The 15,675-nt window shown below is 62.6% G+C and overlaps 1 protein-coding gene across 2 annotated transcripts; it reads left to right on the top strand.

The window, feature by feature from the left end:
- Nucleotides 1–1,268: 1,268 nt before the first annotated feature.
- Nucleotides 1,269–9,989, top strand: ECEL1 (endothelin converting enzyme like 1). 2 transcript variants are annotated; one of them, XM_070774118.1, is made up of 19 exons: nt 1,269–1,370; nt 2,360–3,249; nt 3,968–4,036; nt 4,142–4,252; nt 4,329–4,421; nt 4,611–4,735; nt 5,379–5,601; nt 5,804–5,896; nt 6,126–6,224; nt 6,463–6,537; nt 6,736–6,839; nt 7,121–7,179; nt 7,282–7,333; nt 7,931–7,998; nt 8,158–8,282; nt 8,607–8,672; nt 9,028–9,123; nt 9,331–9,407; nt 9,550–9,989. In XM_070774118.1, the coding sequence occupies exons 2-19, from the start codon at nt 2,464–2,466 to the stop codon at nt 9,647–9,649; spliced, it is 2,421 nt and encodes an 806-aa protein (XP_070630219.1). In that variant the 5' UTR covers nt 1,269–1,370; nt 2,360–2,463; the 3' UTR covers nt 9,650–9,989. The 2 variants fall into 2 exon arrangements, with proteins under 2 accessions (XP_070630219.1, XP_070630225.1); XM_070774124.1 differs by lacking the exon at nt 5,804–5,896.
- Nucleotides 9,990–15,675: the final 5,686 nt, after the last annotated feature.

The raw sequence follows: 15,675 nt of genomic DNA, 5'->3' as shown, positions 1-15,675 counted from the left end.
GCTGGAACCCTCAGGCCTGGCAGCACTGGTGCTTTGTGGGGTGCCCTGCTAGGGACCGTGGAAGCAGAGTGGGTGGACAGCTCAGGGCAGAGAAAGCAGAGACTCCGGAAATGGTATCATTCACACGAGAAGCAAGCCCTGAGTTCTGTGTGTCCTGCAGGGACCAGGCCCTGCCGGCACAGTGTGGAGTGAGGTCTGGCAGCAGCAGGCCGTGTCCAGGGGCTGGGAGTCGTGGCAGGGAGGTCCCACATTGAAAAAGCAAGTTGAGGGACTTCCCTCCTGGTCCAGTGGTTAAGATTCCATGCTCCCACTGTGCAGGAGACAGGTACAGTCTCCAGGAACTAAGATCCCATATGCCATGCAGCACAGCCAAAACCCTACAAACAACAAACGCAAATGGAACCAGAAGAAGTGGGTGGATAAATTCATAGTCCCCCATGCTGATCTGTCTCCCACCTATCCAAATGCCAGGGTCCTGAGGTCCAAGGGCCTGTTTGAGGCAGAGCCCGCAGGCTCCCGGAGCTGGCTCCTGCAGGGTGGGTTCTTTCATAACTTTCCAGTCGTTTTCTCCCCCATGGGCCAGGGGCTTCCAGCGGGTACCACGGCCAGCCAAGTTTTGGGGGAAGTGCTGAGTCTGGCCCTGTGGCCCCTTCTTGTAGCAGTCTCCAGAACCCTTCCCCCATCACTGCCAACCAACACCCAGGCGCCCTCGGCGGGGGTGGGGAGGTGGTGGTGGGGGGGGGCGGTGGAGAGAGCTGGGAGGTGGGCCTGGGCATGGACAGGAGCTGAAGGAGAGGACTGGGAAACCCCTGATTGAAAGCACTCTGGTCCAGGCGGTACCGGCACTATTTCAGCGCGCCCCACAGCCTATCCGTGAGTCCTCCCTGGACGGTGCTCCAGTCCTGTGGGCTGGGCTGGGCTGGCTCATCGTCTCATCAGCTTTAGCTTGAGCCTCTTTCAGACGGGCTGGCAGGCATCCCTGCGTGGGGGGGAGGGGGGGGCGTCGAATCGGAGGGGACCTGGGACCCTCATTCCTCTCGGGACTAGAATTCCCGAGCCCAGAGTCGGTGCCAGACCCTTGGGAGATTGTTCCCGCAGCCGCCTTCCCCGCCCCCGAGCTGCCACCGAGCTGACAGGTAGCCGGGATGCAGGCAGGAAGAAGGAGGGGGTGCGGGGGGCGCGCGGAGGAGGGTGGAGCCGCCGGCGCGCCCCCTCCCTCGGGGCCGGCGGGCGGCGCAGCGCGGCGCGGCAGCAGAGGAGGCGGCGGGCGCACGGAGAGAGCGGCTGCCCGCCCCGCTCCGCCCGGGCTCCGGCTCCGGCTCGGGCTCCATCTGCGCGGTTTCCGCGCCGCCCGAGCGCGCACCTGCCGGGTAAGTGGCACTCGAGCCCGCCGCCGCCGCGGCCAACGTCAGCCACCTCCGCCACCGCGCCGAGCCTCCAGGCTTTGTCTGCGTCCTTGCGGCTCCGGCTCCGGCGGCGGCGGCAACTCGCGGGCTCGGGGTTCGGGCTCCGCGGACTGCCGGGCGCGACGCGGGAGGCTGCGCATCAAGGGCTCGGGAGGCTGCGCACCAAGGGCTCGGGGCGCACCGGACCAGCTCGCTCTGCGCCGGGGATGAAACTTCGTCCAAGTTTGGGTTCCGGGGAGAACCTGTTGAAGCCGGGAGGGGCCGGGGGGCGAGGACGCGGGACGGAACCGGTTCCGGGTCCTTCAGGGCCGTCGGGGCTTTCTCCATGATCCAGGGCGGGACGGCGCGCCGGCGCGGGGGCTTGGCAAAGGGACTGGTGAGGGTTCTGGCCATTGAATAGAGAGGACGGGGCCGGGGATGGCTCTGCGGACATCCGCGAGGACAAAGTTTGGTTCTCGAGGCGCCTTCTTGAGCGTCTGGTTCCAGTGCGGAAAGCTGAAGTCGGCTTCAGGGCCCGCATAGACGCCGCACTGACCACACCTCCTTTCCCCGGCCTCCGCTTCCCCCCTCCCCCCATCTGGCCTTGGCTGTAGCAGGTCCGGGGCAAGCAATGAAGAGAAGAGAAACAGCCTTTCATTGACGGCCTACTATGTGCCAAGCCCGGTGCCCGGCGCTTTATTACAGGGGTCTTCCCCAGCCTGCGGCGGGCCTGTGTGTGCGGGGACAGGGGACGGTAATGGACGGACAGTGCCTACAGTGGTTGGTGGCCGCTCGGAGCCTTCTCCCTCCCTCCAACCCCGAGTGGCGCAGGGAGGCCAGGCCCCAGACCCACTCGCTGTTGGGGACTCCGGGTGGCCTCCAGCCTTTGGACCTAGGCCTGTGCTCTTTCTCTTTGGGCTCGTGGGTCCCGTCGGGCCCCAGTGCCTTTCTGAACCTGTCTGCCTTTCCTGCAGCTGCGGCCCAGGGGCCATGCAGAGGCCCGCTGGGAGCCTGGCGGCCCGGTGCAGCCTGCTGTAGCAGAGACCGCCCAGGGCTGCGCGGCGGCGGCAGCGGAGCCATGGAGGCCCCGTATTCGATGACAGCACATTACGACGAGTTCCAGGAGGTGAAGTACGTGAGCCGGTGCGGTGGGGGAGGCGCACGGGGAACGTCGCTGCCCCCTGGCTTCCCGCTGGGTGCGGGGCGCAGCGCCACCGGGGCCCGAGCCGGGCTGCCGCGCTGGAACCGGCGCGAGGTGTGCCTGCTGTCGGGGCTGGTGTTCGCCGCGGGCCTTTGTGCCATCCTGGCCGCCATGCTGGCTCTCAAGTACCTGGGTCCGGGGGCGGCGGGGGGCGCCGCCTGCTCCGAGGGCTGCCCGGAGCGGAAGGCCTTCGCGCGCGCCGCGCGTTTCTTGGCCGCCAACCTGGACGCCAGCATAGACCCGTGCCAGGACTTCTACTCCTTCGCGTGCGGCGGCTGGCTGCGGCGCCACGCCATCCCGGACGACAAGCTCACCTACGGCACCATCGCGGCCATCGGCGAGCAGAACGAGGAGCGCCTGCGGCGCTTGCTGGCGAGGCCCGGGGGCGGGCCAGGGGGCGCGGCCCAGCGCAAGGTGCGCGCTTTCTTCCGCTCTTGCCTGGACATGCGGGAAATCGAACGGCTCGGCCCGCGGCCCATGCTCGAGGTCATCGAGGACTGCGGGGGCTGGGACCTGGGCGGCGCGGCGGAGCGCCCGGGGGCGGCGGCTCGCTGGGACCTCAACCGGCTGCTGTACAAGGCGCAGGGCGTGTACAGCGCCGCCGCGCTCTTCTCGCTCACCGTCAGCCTGGATGACAGGAACTCCTCGCGCTACGTCATCCGCGTGAGTGAGCCACCACCCCCCCCCAACCCCCCGCCACGGGCACCCCCACAGGCGGCTAGGAACTAGGAGTGCCTCGGCCTGGCACGCCTGCCCCGCGCGCCCTGTGCGCCCGGGACACCGGTGCGGAAGAGGGAGGTTAGGGGAGTGGAGGGGAGCGCACACCGGCAGAGCGCGGGAGGAGGGCGCAAGTAATTTCCCTCGAGTAATTGCGGTGTTTAGCGGAGCCGCGGGAGCCGCAATTTCCCAGCCCTCTGGCAGGCGGTGAGAGCTCTGGGAGGGGTGTGCTGATGGGCTGTGGTGACAGGCCTGTCGGGCTGAGGCTGGCTGGAATGCCTGGTGGCGGGGGGTGGGGATGGGGGGTATGGGGGGTGGGGGTGGGGCGGGCAGGGGTCAGCTGTCAGTGCGAGCTAGAGTGCCCCTCAAAGGTGGGGAAAGGAAAGGATTTCAAGAGGAAAGACAGGGACGGGTGGCGGGGACCTGGTCGAGGGGTAGGGAGGGTGGGGGCCGGGGAGCCATACCCATTCAGTCCCCAGTCTAGGCCAGTCAGTCCTGGAGGCTTAGATCAGCTGCTCTGGATTGAGGCGGGGGCTGTCGTCTTTATGCTCCGGGGGCTTGTGACAGTGGTTGCCTGGCAAGTCCTCCGTTTGCCTTTTGGAAGGGGATTCAGTCTGTTTGCAGGAATCCGGAGTGTTGATGTCTGACCCCCATCTCTCCCCAGATTGACCAGGACGGGCTCACCCTGCCAGAAAGGACCTTGTACTTAGCTCAGGACGAGGAGAGTGAAAAGGTGTGGGAGCATGGGATGGAGTTCTGGGGAAGCCCTGGGGCTCCGGGAGGCATGGATCAGGACCTAGCACCGCCTGCATCCTTGCCCTGCCCCTTCCTGGTGCAGATCCTAGCAGCGTACCGGGTGTTCATGGAGCGCCTGCTCAGCCTCCTGGGTGCTGAGGCAGTGGAGCAGAAGGCCCGGGAGATCCTGCAGCTGGAGCAGCGGCTGGCCAACGTGAGCAGGCACCGGCTTCCTGATGGGGGCGGGAAGTCTCGGGCGGGGCTGGGTCAACCCTGCCCTTCATCCCCAGATCACAGTGTCCGAGTATGATGACCTCCGGCGAGACGTTAGCTCTGTGTACAACAAGGTGACCCTAGGGCAACTGCAGAAGATCACCCCCCACGTGAGTGCCACCCAGCCCTGCGGCGTGGTGGGGAGGTGCTGATCTTGGGACCCCTGGGCTGTCCCCTCCCCGAGGCCTTTCGTGGCCATGGACTCCTCTGACCTCTGGTCGCCTCTCCCTGGCCCCCTCTCTGTCTTCTGTGGTCCCTGCCACACCTGGTCCCACCGTCCCCATCCGTGGCCCCCCCAGCTGCGGTGGAAGTGGCTGCTGGACCAGATCTTCCAGGAGGACTTCTCGGAGGACGAGGAGGTGGTGCTCCTGGCCACAGACTACATGCAGCAGGTGTCCCAGCTCATCCGCTCCACCCCCCGCAGGTAGGGCTGCCAGTCACCCACCTGCCCCCCTCCCCCAGGTCCCTCCCCTGCATCCCAGAGCTATCTGCTTGGAGAGCTTGGAATCCCTGCCTCCATTTCTGTCCAGTATCCGCATTGGGGAGGCAGGTGAGGAGCACTGGAAAAGGAGTCCCGATCCCTGGGTTCAGACCTGGCTGTCCCCGCTACTGTGTGGGACCCTGGGCAGGGCCGGGAGTTTCCCGGGCTGCAGTTTTCTCATGTGGGGATGGCAAGACTCGAGTGAGCCTGAAGTTAAAACTGCTTTGGCAGTTACTCTGCTCCCCCAGGGCCACAGGGAGGAAAACCTCCCTGGGCTCTGCCCCATCTCAGGAAGGAGCCGAGGCCCCTCGAGGCCAGCTCTGAGATAGGCAGTCACCCCAAGTGCCCACTCTCCCACCACATGGCAAGTGGAAAACGGTGCTGGCCTGTGCTCCGGGAGCACCCAGCGCTTTCTCCCTGACCCGAGGTGTATCTGCTGTGTGTGGGTCCAGCCCTTCTCCCTGACTGGGGCTGGGAGGACCTGGGATGACCCTCAGTCCTGTGCAGATGCTTGGTCCTGCCCCGGGCTGGGGGGTGGGGGGGGGGGCGCCTGTCGGGACACCCCGTTGCTTCATCTGGCCCTCAGGATCCTGCACAACTACCTGGTGTGGCGTGTGGTGGTGGTCCTGAGCGAGCACCTGTCCCCGCCATTCCGAGAGGCACTGCACGAGCTGGCCCGGGAGATGGAGGGCAGCGACAAGCCACAGGAGCTGGCCCGTGTCTGCCTGGGCCAGGCCAACCGTCACTTTGGCATGGCACTCGGTGCCCTGTTTGTACATGAGCACTTCTCGGCTGCCAGCAAGGCCAAGGTCAGGCTGCCTGGCCTTGGGGAGTTGGGGAGTGGGGGAGTGGATGCTGAGCCAGGGATGAAGTTTTTGCATGACTGTGGTCCAAGCATGAGGAGCACGGGGAGCCCCGCACATCCCCCCTGCAGCGAGGGGCACCAGGCTCAGGGAGGGCTGAGCCCTCTCTGAGCCTCCAGGGTGCTCCTCACTGGGCCTCCTTCCCCAGGAAGCCTACCTGATTTGTCAGCCGCAGGACGCTCTCCCCACCAAGCTCCTGCCCGGCCTGCTCTGCCATGCTCAGTGGGATGGCCCTAGGAATGTACGTGATCTTTGCTGGGGCAGTTAGCCCCTTCCAGACTGAGTTTCCTTTCAGGGTCCAGGGCCTGAATCTATTACATCCAAGGTCTCCCCTTGGTGCTGAGCACCAAGTTCTGGGCTTTGGAAGTGGTGCTGAATGATTAGGGGGGTACCCCTTGCTCCAGGTGCTGGGGACCCAGAGCTATGGCCTCCTGGATTGATTCCTTGATCCTTGACCCCTGACCCTGCAGGTACAGCAGCTGGTAGAAGACATCAAGTATATCTTGGGTCAGCGCCTGGAGGAGCTAGACTGGATGGATGCTGAAACCAAGGCGGCCGCACGGGCCAAGGTGAGATGGGATCCCGGTCCCATATGTTGGTTCCATAAACACGCATTGAGTACCTACTCTATGCCAAGTGCTGGGATAACAAAAGAGACAAAGATGCCTCTGTGGAGTTGGCATCACCCAGCCTCCTCTCCCGCTTCCTTGAGCCCCACTCCTTCACTGGCCCTGGAGCTTTCTCCCTTGGGGGGTTAGGGGGCTATCTCCTGAGGCCCCGGCCCACTCCTGACCCTCTCGCTTGCAGCTTCAGTACATGATGGTGATGGTGGGCTATCCGGACTTCCTGCTGAAACCCGAGGCCGTGGACAAGGAGTATGAGGTGGGCCTGCCCGCTGCCCCTGCCCTAACCAGCCACACTTCTCCAGGCCTATGGCCAAGACCCCCATGGAGTCCAACCACCGCAGGGAAGGAGCCAAAGCCCTCAGCTGATGGACACTGGGAGGGCATGGGACCTGCCTGGTGCTGGTCTGGCCCTGCCTCCTGGCCTGCTGCTGAGTGCTGCCCATCCCCTGTGCAGTTTGAGGTCCACGAGAAGACCTACTTCAAGAACATTTTGAACAGCATCCGCTTCAGCATCCAGCTCTCAGTCAAGAAGATCCGGCAGGAGGTGGACAAGTCCACGTGGGTACCTGGCCTGGAGCAGGGGTCAGGGGTGCCATGGTGTGCCATGGAGACAGTGTTTCTAAACAATGCCTGGAGGAGGGCACACTGCCTCACAGACATGCTGGCATGGGGAGGGGGGACCGGGCCTGCGTAGGGTGTGGGGTCTGCCTGGGAGAGGCCCAGGACATAGCATTAGGCTGGGACATCAGGCCATCCTTTAAGGAGGAGAAGCTAGGAGGTAGGGGGTGGTAGAGGACGGAGTGTGGGTTCCCCCAGCTGACCCCAGCCTCCCTCCACAGGTGGCTGCTCCCCCCACAGGCACTCAATGCCTACTATCTGCCCAACAAGAACCAGATGGGTAAGGGGGCGTGTCAGGACGGGGTTGGGGTGGGGTTTGTGGTGAGGGTGGGCAGGGCCTGGAGGTGGGGCGGGTCTCCTGCTGACCACGCCCTCTCTGCAGTGTTCCCGGCTGGAATCCTGCAGCCAACACTGTACGACCCTGACTTTCCGCAGTGAGTATGGGGCCTGGTGTGAGCCAGAGTCCCGGCCATGGCCTTGTCTGCAGGGTGGGCAGGGAACTGCTCAGACTGCCCGAGGCTCAGGCTGGGCACAGGAGTCAGTTGCAACCCTGGGTCCCCATAATCCCATTTCATTGGTTATTTACAAAAAGGTGTAGGTTGTTTTTTTTTGTTGTTTTTTTTTTCATTCTTTTAAATGTCCGGAGTCCCTTTTTTACTTGGGTTGAGGCTTCTCTGGGCATTTCAAAAGTGAAGCAATCTAGGGAAAAGATTAAAGAAAAAAGATCTAGGAAAAAGGCTAGATCCCATATGGGGTGCCTCAGTTACCCTCCACCCCTGTTTCCACCCACCACCTTGACCGCCGAAATCTGTTAGATGTTATTTCCTAAAAGAGCTTTCAGGTATCACTGGCCCCTTTCACATACCCCACAAGGAAGCTGAGGCACGAGAGTCCTGGGACAGTGGAGACACTGGCCCTCCTGGGCTACCTCGTGGCCTGGCCGGGGCTTCCTGAGACTGCCGGGGCAGCAGCCCAGTGGGGCTCTCAGAAGGTGGGCGAGGTTGGGGCCTGACGCTACTGCCCCGGCCCAGGTCTCTCAACTACGGGGGCATCGGCACCATCATCGGGCACGAGCTGACCCACGGCTACGATGACTGGGGTGAGGCCTGCAGGCGGCCTGAGGAGGTGGGGGACAGGCAATGGTGGGGGGTGAGGGAGGCAGGGTGGTGAGGACTAATTGAGGCCCCGCAGCTGCCCCGTGCCTGCCGGCTGGCGGGTACATGGACAGGGAGCCTCAGCCTGCCCCTCCTGCCCCCAGGAGGCCACTATGACCGCTCAGGCAGCCTGCTGCACTGGTGGACCGAGGCCTCCTACGGCCGTTTCCTGCGCAAGGCCGAGTGCATCGTCCACCTCTACGACAACTTCACCGTCTACAACCAGCGGGTAGGGCCCCCGCCTCATGTCCCTGGGGTCCCTCAGGCGGGCCTGGCCAGCACAGACTAGGCGCGTGCATGCCCCTTGGCACACTCCTGGCCCTGCACAAACCTGGGACCCCGGTCCCTACACACCTGCCAGGGTCCGGGTGCACATTGACTTGGATGCGTGCGTGAGTTCACACAGACGCACACGCACGTGGGCACAAGGTGGGGGAGCCCTACCCAGAGTTTCTGGGAAAGGGAAGGTGGGGAGAGGGCAGGGCCCAGGGAGGCCAGACCTGAAGGAGTCCAGAAGGCCTGGGCAGCCTCCAGCCTCTTTGCTTCTCGCCAGGTGAATGGGAAGCACACGCTTGGAGAGAACATTGCAGACATGGGCGGCCTCAAGCTTGCCTATTATGTGAGCCCCCCTGCCATGCCCTCCACCCCTGCGGGGAGGGCTAGGGGACCCTGAGGACTGGGCTAGAGACCTCGTCACCCTTCCCCCCTGACCCCGTCCTTTTGGTCTTGGAGGGGAAGGTACTGTGCTGGGCAGAGGGCCTCCTAAGTCCCTCAACTTCTGGGAAAGCAAAGAGAGCTGCCTGGAGGAGGTGGCCCCTGCCTGGGCTTAGCCTTCTGGAGAGGGAAGAAGTTAGGGACCCGAGGGCTCAGCCTGGTGGGTGGTGTGTGGAGCTGGGGTGGGTGACCGGCTGGCTAGGGGGAGGGTGCCAGGTGGCCCCGCATGGGCACCCCAGCTCCATGCTCTGCACCCCCAGGCATATCAGAAGTGGGTGCGTGAGCACGGCCCTGAGCACCCGCTGCACCGGCTCAAGTATACGCACAACCAGCTCTTCTTCATCGCTTTTGCCCAGGTGGGCCGGGTGGGGGCCGATGGGGTTGGGGTCAGCTTCCAGCCTGTCTCCTCTGGGCCACTCCTCAGAGGCAATGCCCACCCCCCTCCCCCGGGCTGTGATGGGGGATGAGGACCTAGTGTGCAGAAAGAGTGATTGTACAGGCTGGTCCGTGGACTCCTGGCCTCACGCCCCCGCTGCTCCCCTCCATCCCCCATCTGGCCCCAGAACTGGTGCATCAAGCGGCGGTCGCAGTCCATCTACCTGCAGGTGCTGACCGACAAGCACGCACCCGAGCACTACAGGTCCGCCCCCTGGCTGCCTGGGGCTCATCCCCTCCTTGTGTCAGTGGGGTGGGGGGTGTGGCAGGGGGGACGTGGTGGGGTGAGAAAGGACAGCTGGGGTCTGGTGGCCCCTGGGACCCACACTCTGTGGGTCTCTCTCTAGGGTGCTGGGCAGCGTGTCCCAGTTCGAGGAATTTGGCCGGGCCTTCCATTGCCCCAAGGACTCGCCCATGAACCCTGCCCACAAGTGCTCTGTATGGTGAGCCTGGCCGCCCACCTGCGCCCCCCTCCCTCCCTGCACGAACCGCCTCCCGCCAGCTGCCGGGGCAGGCATGGACCCGGCTCTGGTCCACTCGGGAACCCCTCACCTCGTCCTCGCCTCCCCAGCCCTTTTGGGACTCTGCACCGCCCCTCTGTCTCCCACTCCAGGAGAGACCCAGAGCAGGGCTGAGGCTGGGCTCCAGGAGGGCGTGGGGCAGAGACTCTAAGGTCCCCAGACTGGGCTCTTGGGAGCCAGAGCCTCCACCAGTTTGCACTGTCCAGGCCCCCACCTTCACTGTGTTCTTGCTGCTGAGTCTGGTCAATAAAGCTGCTCTACTGTCACCTTGGCCTCCTCAGGGGCCCCCGGAGCAGGTGGGGTTGGATGAACTCCTTGCGTTAACGGAATGGGGCCTAAAGAAGACCTTCTTGTCCCCTCCTGGTGGCCTCAGCTGGGCCGACTCTGTCCCACCTCCCCGGCTCTTGTCTTTCTTACCAACCATACACTCTGGGGCTTCCCTGATAGCTTAGTTGGTAAAGAATCCGTCTGCAATGTGGGATACCTGGGTTTGATCCCTGGGTTGGGAAGATCCCCTGGAGAAGGGAAGGGCTGCCCACTCCATGATTCTGGCCTGGAGCATGGACTGTATAGTCCATGGGGTCACAAAGAGTCGGACACGAGTGAGTAAGTTTCACTTTCACTTTTACACTTTCACCCAGTCTGCCCCCCACACCTCAAAGTCTTGCCGAGGTCCCTGGACTAGCCTTATGGGGGCCAGAACGCCGTGCCCAGTGACCTCCACCCCAGCATGACTCTGGGGCCTGACTTCTCCTGGGTGTCCAGAGTGGTGCCCTGCTCACCCCTGCAGGAGTTTCTGCAGTGTCCCCAGCCATTCGTGGAGCCCAGGCCAGGCTTTGGCTCATCTTCTTGGAGAAAGAGGACATGACCTGTGATCTGAAGGCATCCCCTCCAGCCAGGGGCAGGAGCTCCTTGGGAAGAGAGAAGGAAGGGAGTGGTGGGGGGATGGGGCACAGGGGAAGGGGGGGAGGCCCCAGTGTGGCTGTGGGGGGAGGGGAGGAGATGTGCTGCTCTGTCTTGGATAGGAGGGCGAGGGGAGGAAGGAGCCCCCCTGAGGGGTCCCAGGGGTCTGCAATGATGAGGCTGGCCGCCCTTCCTCCTCCAGACCTGTTTCTGTTACATCAGGGGTGGCCTAGAGAGGGCAGCCACTCCCGGGGCCCTGCCCTGTGGGTGTGCCTAAATTGTCTCCCACTGCAGAGGTGAACCTCTTGCCAGTCCACCTCCTGTCTTTATGCTCAGAGAATGTCCGTCCACCTCTCAGCCTTGAGAGGCTCTCAGAAAGTCTCTGTTATCTGAGCCTTGGATACCCCAGACTCGGGGAGGGGAAGATGGAAGGCACACCCACCACACAGACGGAGCCACAGCGGAGGGTGCAGGGGGGTCCACAGAGAAGAGGCAGGAATGAAGAGGGGACCCCATAGAAGGGGGAGTGGCCGAGTTCCTGAGGGGCAGGGCTCTGCACACACAGAGGCTACAGGCATCAGTCCACGCCACAGAGCCCTGCTGGGAGCTGCCTGTCGGGGTGGTGGGGGGTGGTGGTGGTGGTAGTGAGGGGGCCCTCATATTCAGAGCTCCTTAGAAGTGCTGTGTTTATGGATCTTCCTTGGTTTCCTCTGGAAGCCTCTTTCCCCCTGGGCTGGGCATGTGCATATCACGTTTTGTGGAATGAAGGCAGAGCCTGTCTAGCTCCCGGTCTCGATCTGCCCTGCACCTCCTGGTCCCATGCCTCACCCCCTCCCTCTGGCCTGGCATCCTGGTTCGAAACTAGATCCTCAGGCACCCCCTCTTGCCCTGCCTCCGGCTCCCTGAGTGGCCCAGCTGTACACAAGACAGATCCTTCCTGTCTCCCAGCTGGCACAGGGGAGGCCTTTGGGGCTAGGGGGGCCAGTGGGGTGAGACTCCAACAGGAAGTGCCGTGAAGCCCAGGTACTCCTGGGGCCAAGTTCCTTTCCTTCCTGTCTGTACCCAGCTGAGGGGGCCAGTGCGGTTGGGCTTGTAGAGGAAGGTGGGCCCCTGGGAAAGGGTACGGGGTTCCTGGCCTCCAGGCTGGTCCCGAGCTGGAAGCTGGGAAGCCTAAGGGTCTCAGCTGCTGGCCAGGGCCCTCATGCCCAGTTGTGTCCTGGGGGGGACTACCCACCCTCCTGGCAGGGTTGTGGACAACAGGCCATGAGGCCACTGGAGACCCCCTCAACCTGATGGATTCCTGCTGGGCTCACAGCGATGACATCACCGCTACCTGGGGCTGCAGGCTCCTTGCACCTACCTTTCTGGGAGGACGGAGGGAGACCAGAGGTCAGAGGGATCACAAACCAAGGGCATCCCAAGGACAGCATTCCTGCCCTTGTGCTAAGTTGCTTCAGTCATGTCCAACTCTGCAACCCCATGGATTGTAGCCCGCCAGGCTCCTCTGTCCATGGAATTCTCCAGGCAAGAATACTGGAGTGGGTTGCCATGCCTTCCTTCAGGGGATCTTCCTGACCCAGGGATTGAACCCATGGCTCTTACATCTCCTGCATTGGGAAGCCCACCCCCGCACCCCCACCCTAGCCCTTAGGGACCATGAAACTTAGACAGCCAAGGACCTCAGAGCTACAGGGTGGCCCTGCAGGGCACAGTGGTGACATGGGTGTCACCCATTGGTTCCCAGACTGCCTTTCCAGACAGATCCTGAGAGCATCCTCATTGCAACCCAGTGAAGTGGACGGAGGACGGAGGACAGAGGCAGCCCCTTTTACAGACAGGGAAACTGAGGGGAGTCACGTGCCTGCCTAGGGTCACGCTGCTTGTGTCGGCTGATGGACGCGTCTTGGTTGCTGGGTCCTCTTGAGCTCCGGATGTCCATCCCACCCTCAGCATCTCCCCTTGATGAGTCCTGTTGGGAAACCCAGCACACAGCATAGAGGCGGCCACTTCACTGTCCACTAGGCCCTGTGCCTGCAGTCCAGCTGAGGACCCACTGGCCGTGATGCTGAGCCAGCTCAGCACAGCCGCCCACTCGGCTTCTGTTTCCCTTGTGTTGGCTGAGGGGCTCAAACGCCTGGTAAAGGTCCTTCCGGTTGTGCAGCGATTCTAGAAGTCGCCCCGGGGCAGCTTGTCGCAAGGCTGGCTCCATCCCTCCCAGAGAAGGAGGACGGCTTGGCCCACAGCAGGGATCCTCTGAGCAGAGCTCATTGGGATGACAGAAAGCAATCTGCGACTAAGCATGTAACAGCAGGGGAATAAAGGAGCGGGGGATGGTTTACAACTGCGCTGAAGCTTCCAGGCACCCACCTGTGTGCCTTCGTGTGTCGAGCCTCATGGTTCTGCTCTCCGCAGCTTTGAGGCCCAGCCTTGAGCCCCGGGGGTCACTACTGCCTGACCTTGGCCAGTGTCTCACCCTCTCCAGGCTCGGGCATCACCGGTGGACGCAGGGCTGTGGGTGAGGGGTGGGCCCACCTGTGCTGGCTGGACGTGGGCCCCTCCACCACCCCAAGACTGCACAGCTGCAGCTCCAGCAGTGAGAGCCCCAAGCTGAGTCCTCAGGGCCATCGAGGTGTCCCCGAGCAGCCCTGCCCCCCAGGCCTTTCCAACAAGTTCAGTGGAGCCCACATACAAGTTTCTGCCACCTGTGTGGTTGCTTGTATGCAGACCCAGATGTCCAGCACCCCAGGGACCCCAAGCTCCCCAGCCCATGAGGAGCCCTAGAAGCAATATTTTTAAATGGCTAGAGCCCCTGTTCCAGACATGCTAGGAATCCCAGTGTCCTCCATGAGCAAATACCTCTGCAGGGTTCTCAGGGGGTTGGGTTCCTCCTTACATCCCCACCTCCATAATCCCATGTTGGGCAGTACCCTGAATCCTTTCCTCCCCAGGGAGCAGGTGGAGTCAGAGACCTCATGGAAGGGCTGGTTGCTGGAGGGCCCCTTTCGCTGCCTCCTTCTCTCACCTTCAGGGCACCTTGTGTGCACACGTGCTAAGTCACTTCAGTCATGTCTGACTCTGCGACCCTATGGACCATAGCTCACCAGGCTCCTCTGTCCATAGGATTCTCCAAGCATGAATACTGGAGTGGGTTGCCATGCCCTCCTCCAGGGCTCTTTCCGACCTAGGGATCGAACTCGCGTTTCTTATGTCTCCTGCATTGGCAGGTGGGTTCTTTACCACTAGTGCCACTTGGGAAGCCCTCGGGGCATCTCACCCCTCCCCTAAACTGGCTTGAGGAACCCACTCTCCCCCGGTACAATAAAAAGAGCAATTTCCCGGTCCCCCTGCCAGCTCCAGGCCTGTGCAGGGGCTGAGTGCTGGGTTCCCGAGGCCACCTCTGGGCCACCCTGCCACAGGACAGGACAGAACAGGGCAGAGCACAGAGCTCCAGAGTCCAGCCTCCTCCTCTGTCTCCCCTGTCCACCTGTGTAGGAGCTTGGACTTGAATCTAGAGGGGTCATCGCTGAGCAGGACCCTGGCAGTTGTATCCTCCAGCCCCCAACCCCACATCTGAGGAGAGACTGTAGAAGGGAGTGAATTGTGCCGTCTTCCACTCCTTGGACTTCCCTGGTGGCTCAGACGGTAAAGAGTCTGCCTATAATGGGGGAGACCTGGGTTCAATCCCTGGGTCAGGAAGATCTCCTGGAAAAGGAAATGGCAACCCACTCCAGTATTCTTGCCTGAAAAATCCCATGAACGGAGGAACCTGGCAGGCTACAGTCCATGGGGTCACGAAGAGTCAATGGCGTTTCCCCTGCTGACTTGCGAGGGGTCACAAGACACCTCAGTCTCTGCCCCAGCCTGCGGGGGTCCCAGAGGGCTCCTGGATAATGGAGACATTTTCTGCTTTGGAGCCAGGCAGCCTCCAGGGTACCTGTCACTGCACAGCAGGTAACCACATGAGGCAGTTCTTGGGAACATTTTACAGAAAAATGCAGGCCTCCGAGCACATTATTTATAATTCCTTCATGGGATTATTGAAGGTTTCAGAACAGTATGACTCTCAGCCCATCCTCCCCCTAGAAGTCCTTGCTCTGCAGGCTCCATTTTCCTGAAGGAGACCCTGAATTTGGACAGCATGTGGCATGTGGCTGAGCAGGACTCTGGCAGCATGGACTTCACCCTGAGGCTGGGCAGGGCGGATGTCTTCACCTCGAAAACCACTGCAGGCGGGGATACCACGTCCCAAGGCCCCCTCGCCTTTGGTGAAAGCTAGTTGCACCCTGTCCTGTCCTGCAGAGCTATCATGGGATCAGGCCTCCACCCCTGGTGGGTCTCAGCTCTGTGTGGTCAAGGGGACCCCAGGCTCCTAACCCTGCAGACCTAACACCAACTTTTGTGTTCCTGGGACACGGCTTGTGGCTCATTTGGGGCCTATTTGTTGGCCCTGGTGGGGTTCTCAGCCCTCACTCGGTTACAGGCCACCCTTGAGGCACCAACCCTCAGGTTCCACTGACCGCATCCCCCCACACTAGTATGGGGGTGTCCTTCAGCCCCTCTCTGCCCTGTGGCCCGCTGTCCTCAACAAGGGCCCGGCCCAGCCAGGCCCATGGATGCCTCCCTCCTCCCCACGTTCCCTGCCTCCTGCACAGGGTGGGGGGCTCCCACTGCAGGGGCTGCAGGGGACACACCTCCCATCCCTCGGGTCCAGCCCTCTGAGCAGCCCTGCAGTCGGGCTGCGAGCCAGCATGAGCTCACCGGGTCAGAGGAAAAGGACATGGCGCCTGCCCCCCGCCCCCAGACCTCAGCTGGGCCCAGACCTGCAAGCCTCTGGCTGCCACTCAGGCCAATTCACTGGGCAACAGGCAGCTTAGATCCCCAAGCCGCAGTCCTGTAGTGCTGCAAAGCCGCATCTCTCCTGGTCTACTTTGTGTAAATAGTAATAAAAAACCCTCCTAGATTCCCATGGGACCAGACCATGGCAGTCACCACTGACAGAGGTCTGAAGGAGATGACTTTCCTGTCACTCGAGGAGCCCCGGCTGGGGTG

The sequence above is a fragment of the Bos indicus genome, chromosome 2 (assembly GCF_029378745.1).
Source record: "Bos indicus isolate NIAB-ARS_2022 breed Sahiwal x Tharparkar chromosome 2, NIAB-ARS_B.indTharparkar_mat_pri_1.0, whole genome shotgun sequence".
Classification (NCBI taxonomy): Eukaryota; Metazoa; Chordata; class Mammalia; order Artiodactyla; family Bovidae; genus Bos; species Bos indicus.
The sequence above is the reverse complement of the archived record's forward strand: the minus strand, read 5'-3'. Positions and strand labels throughout refer to the sequence as shown.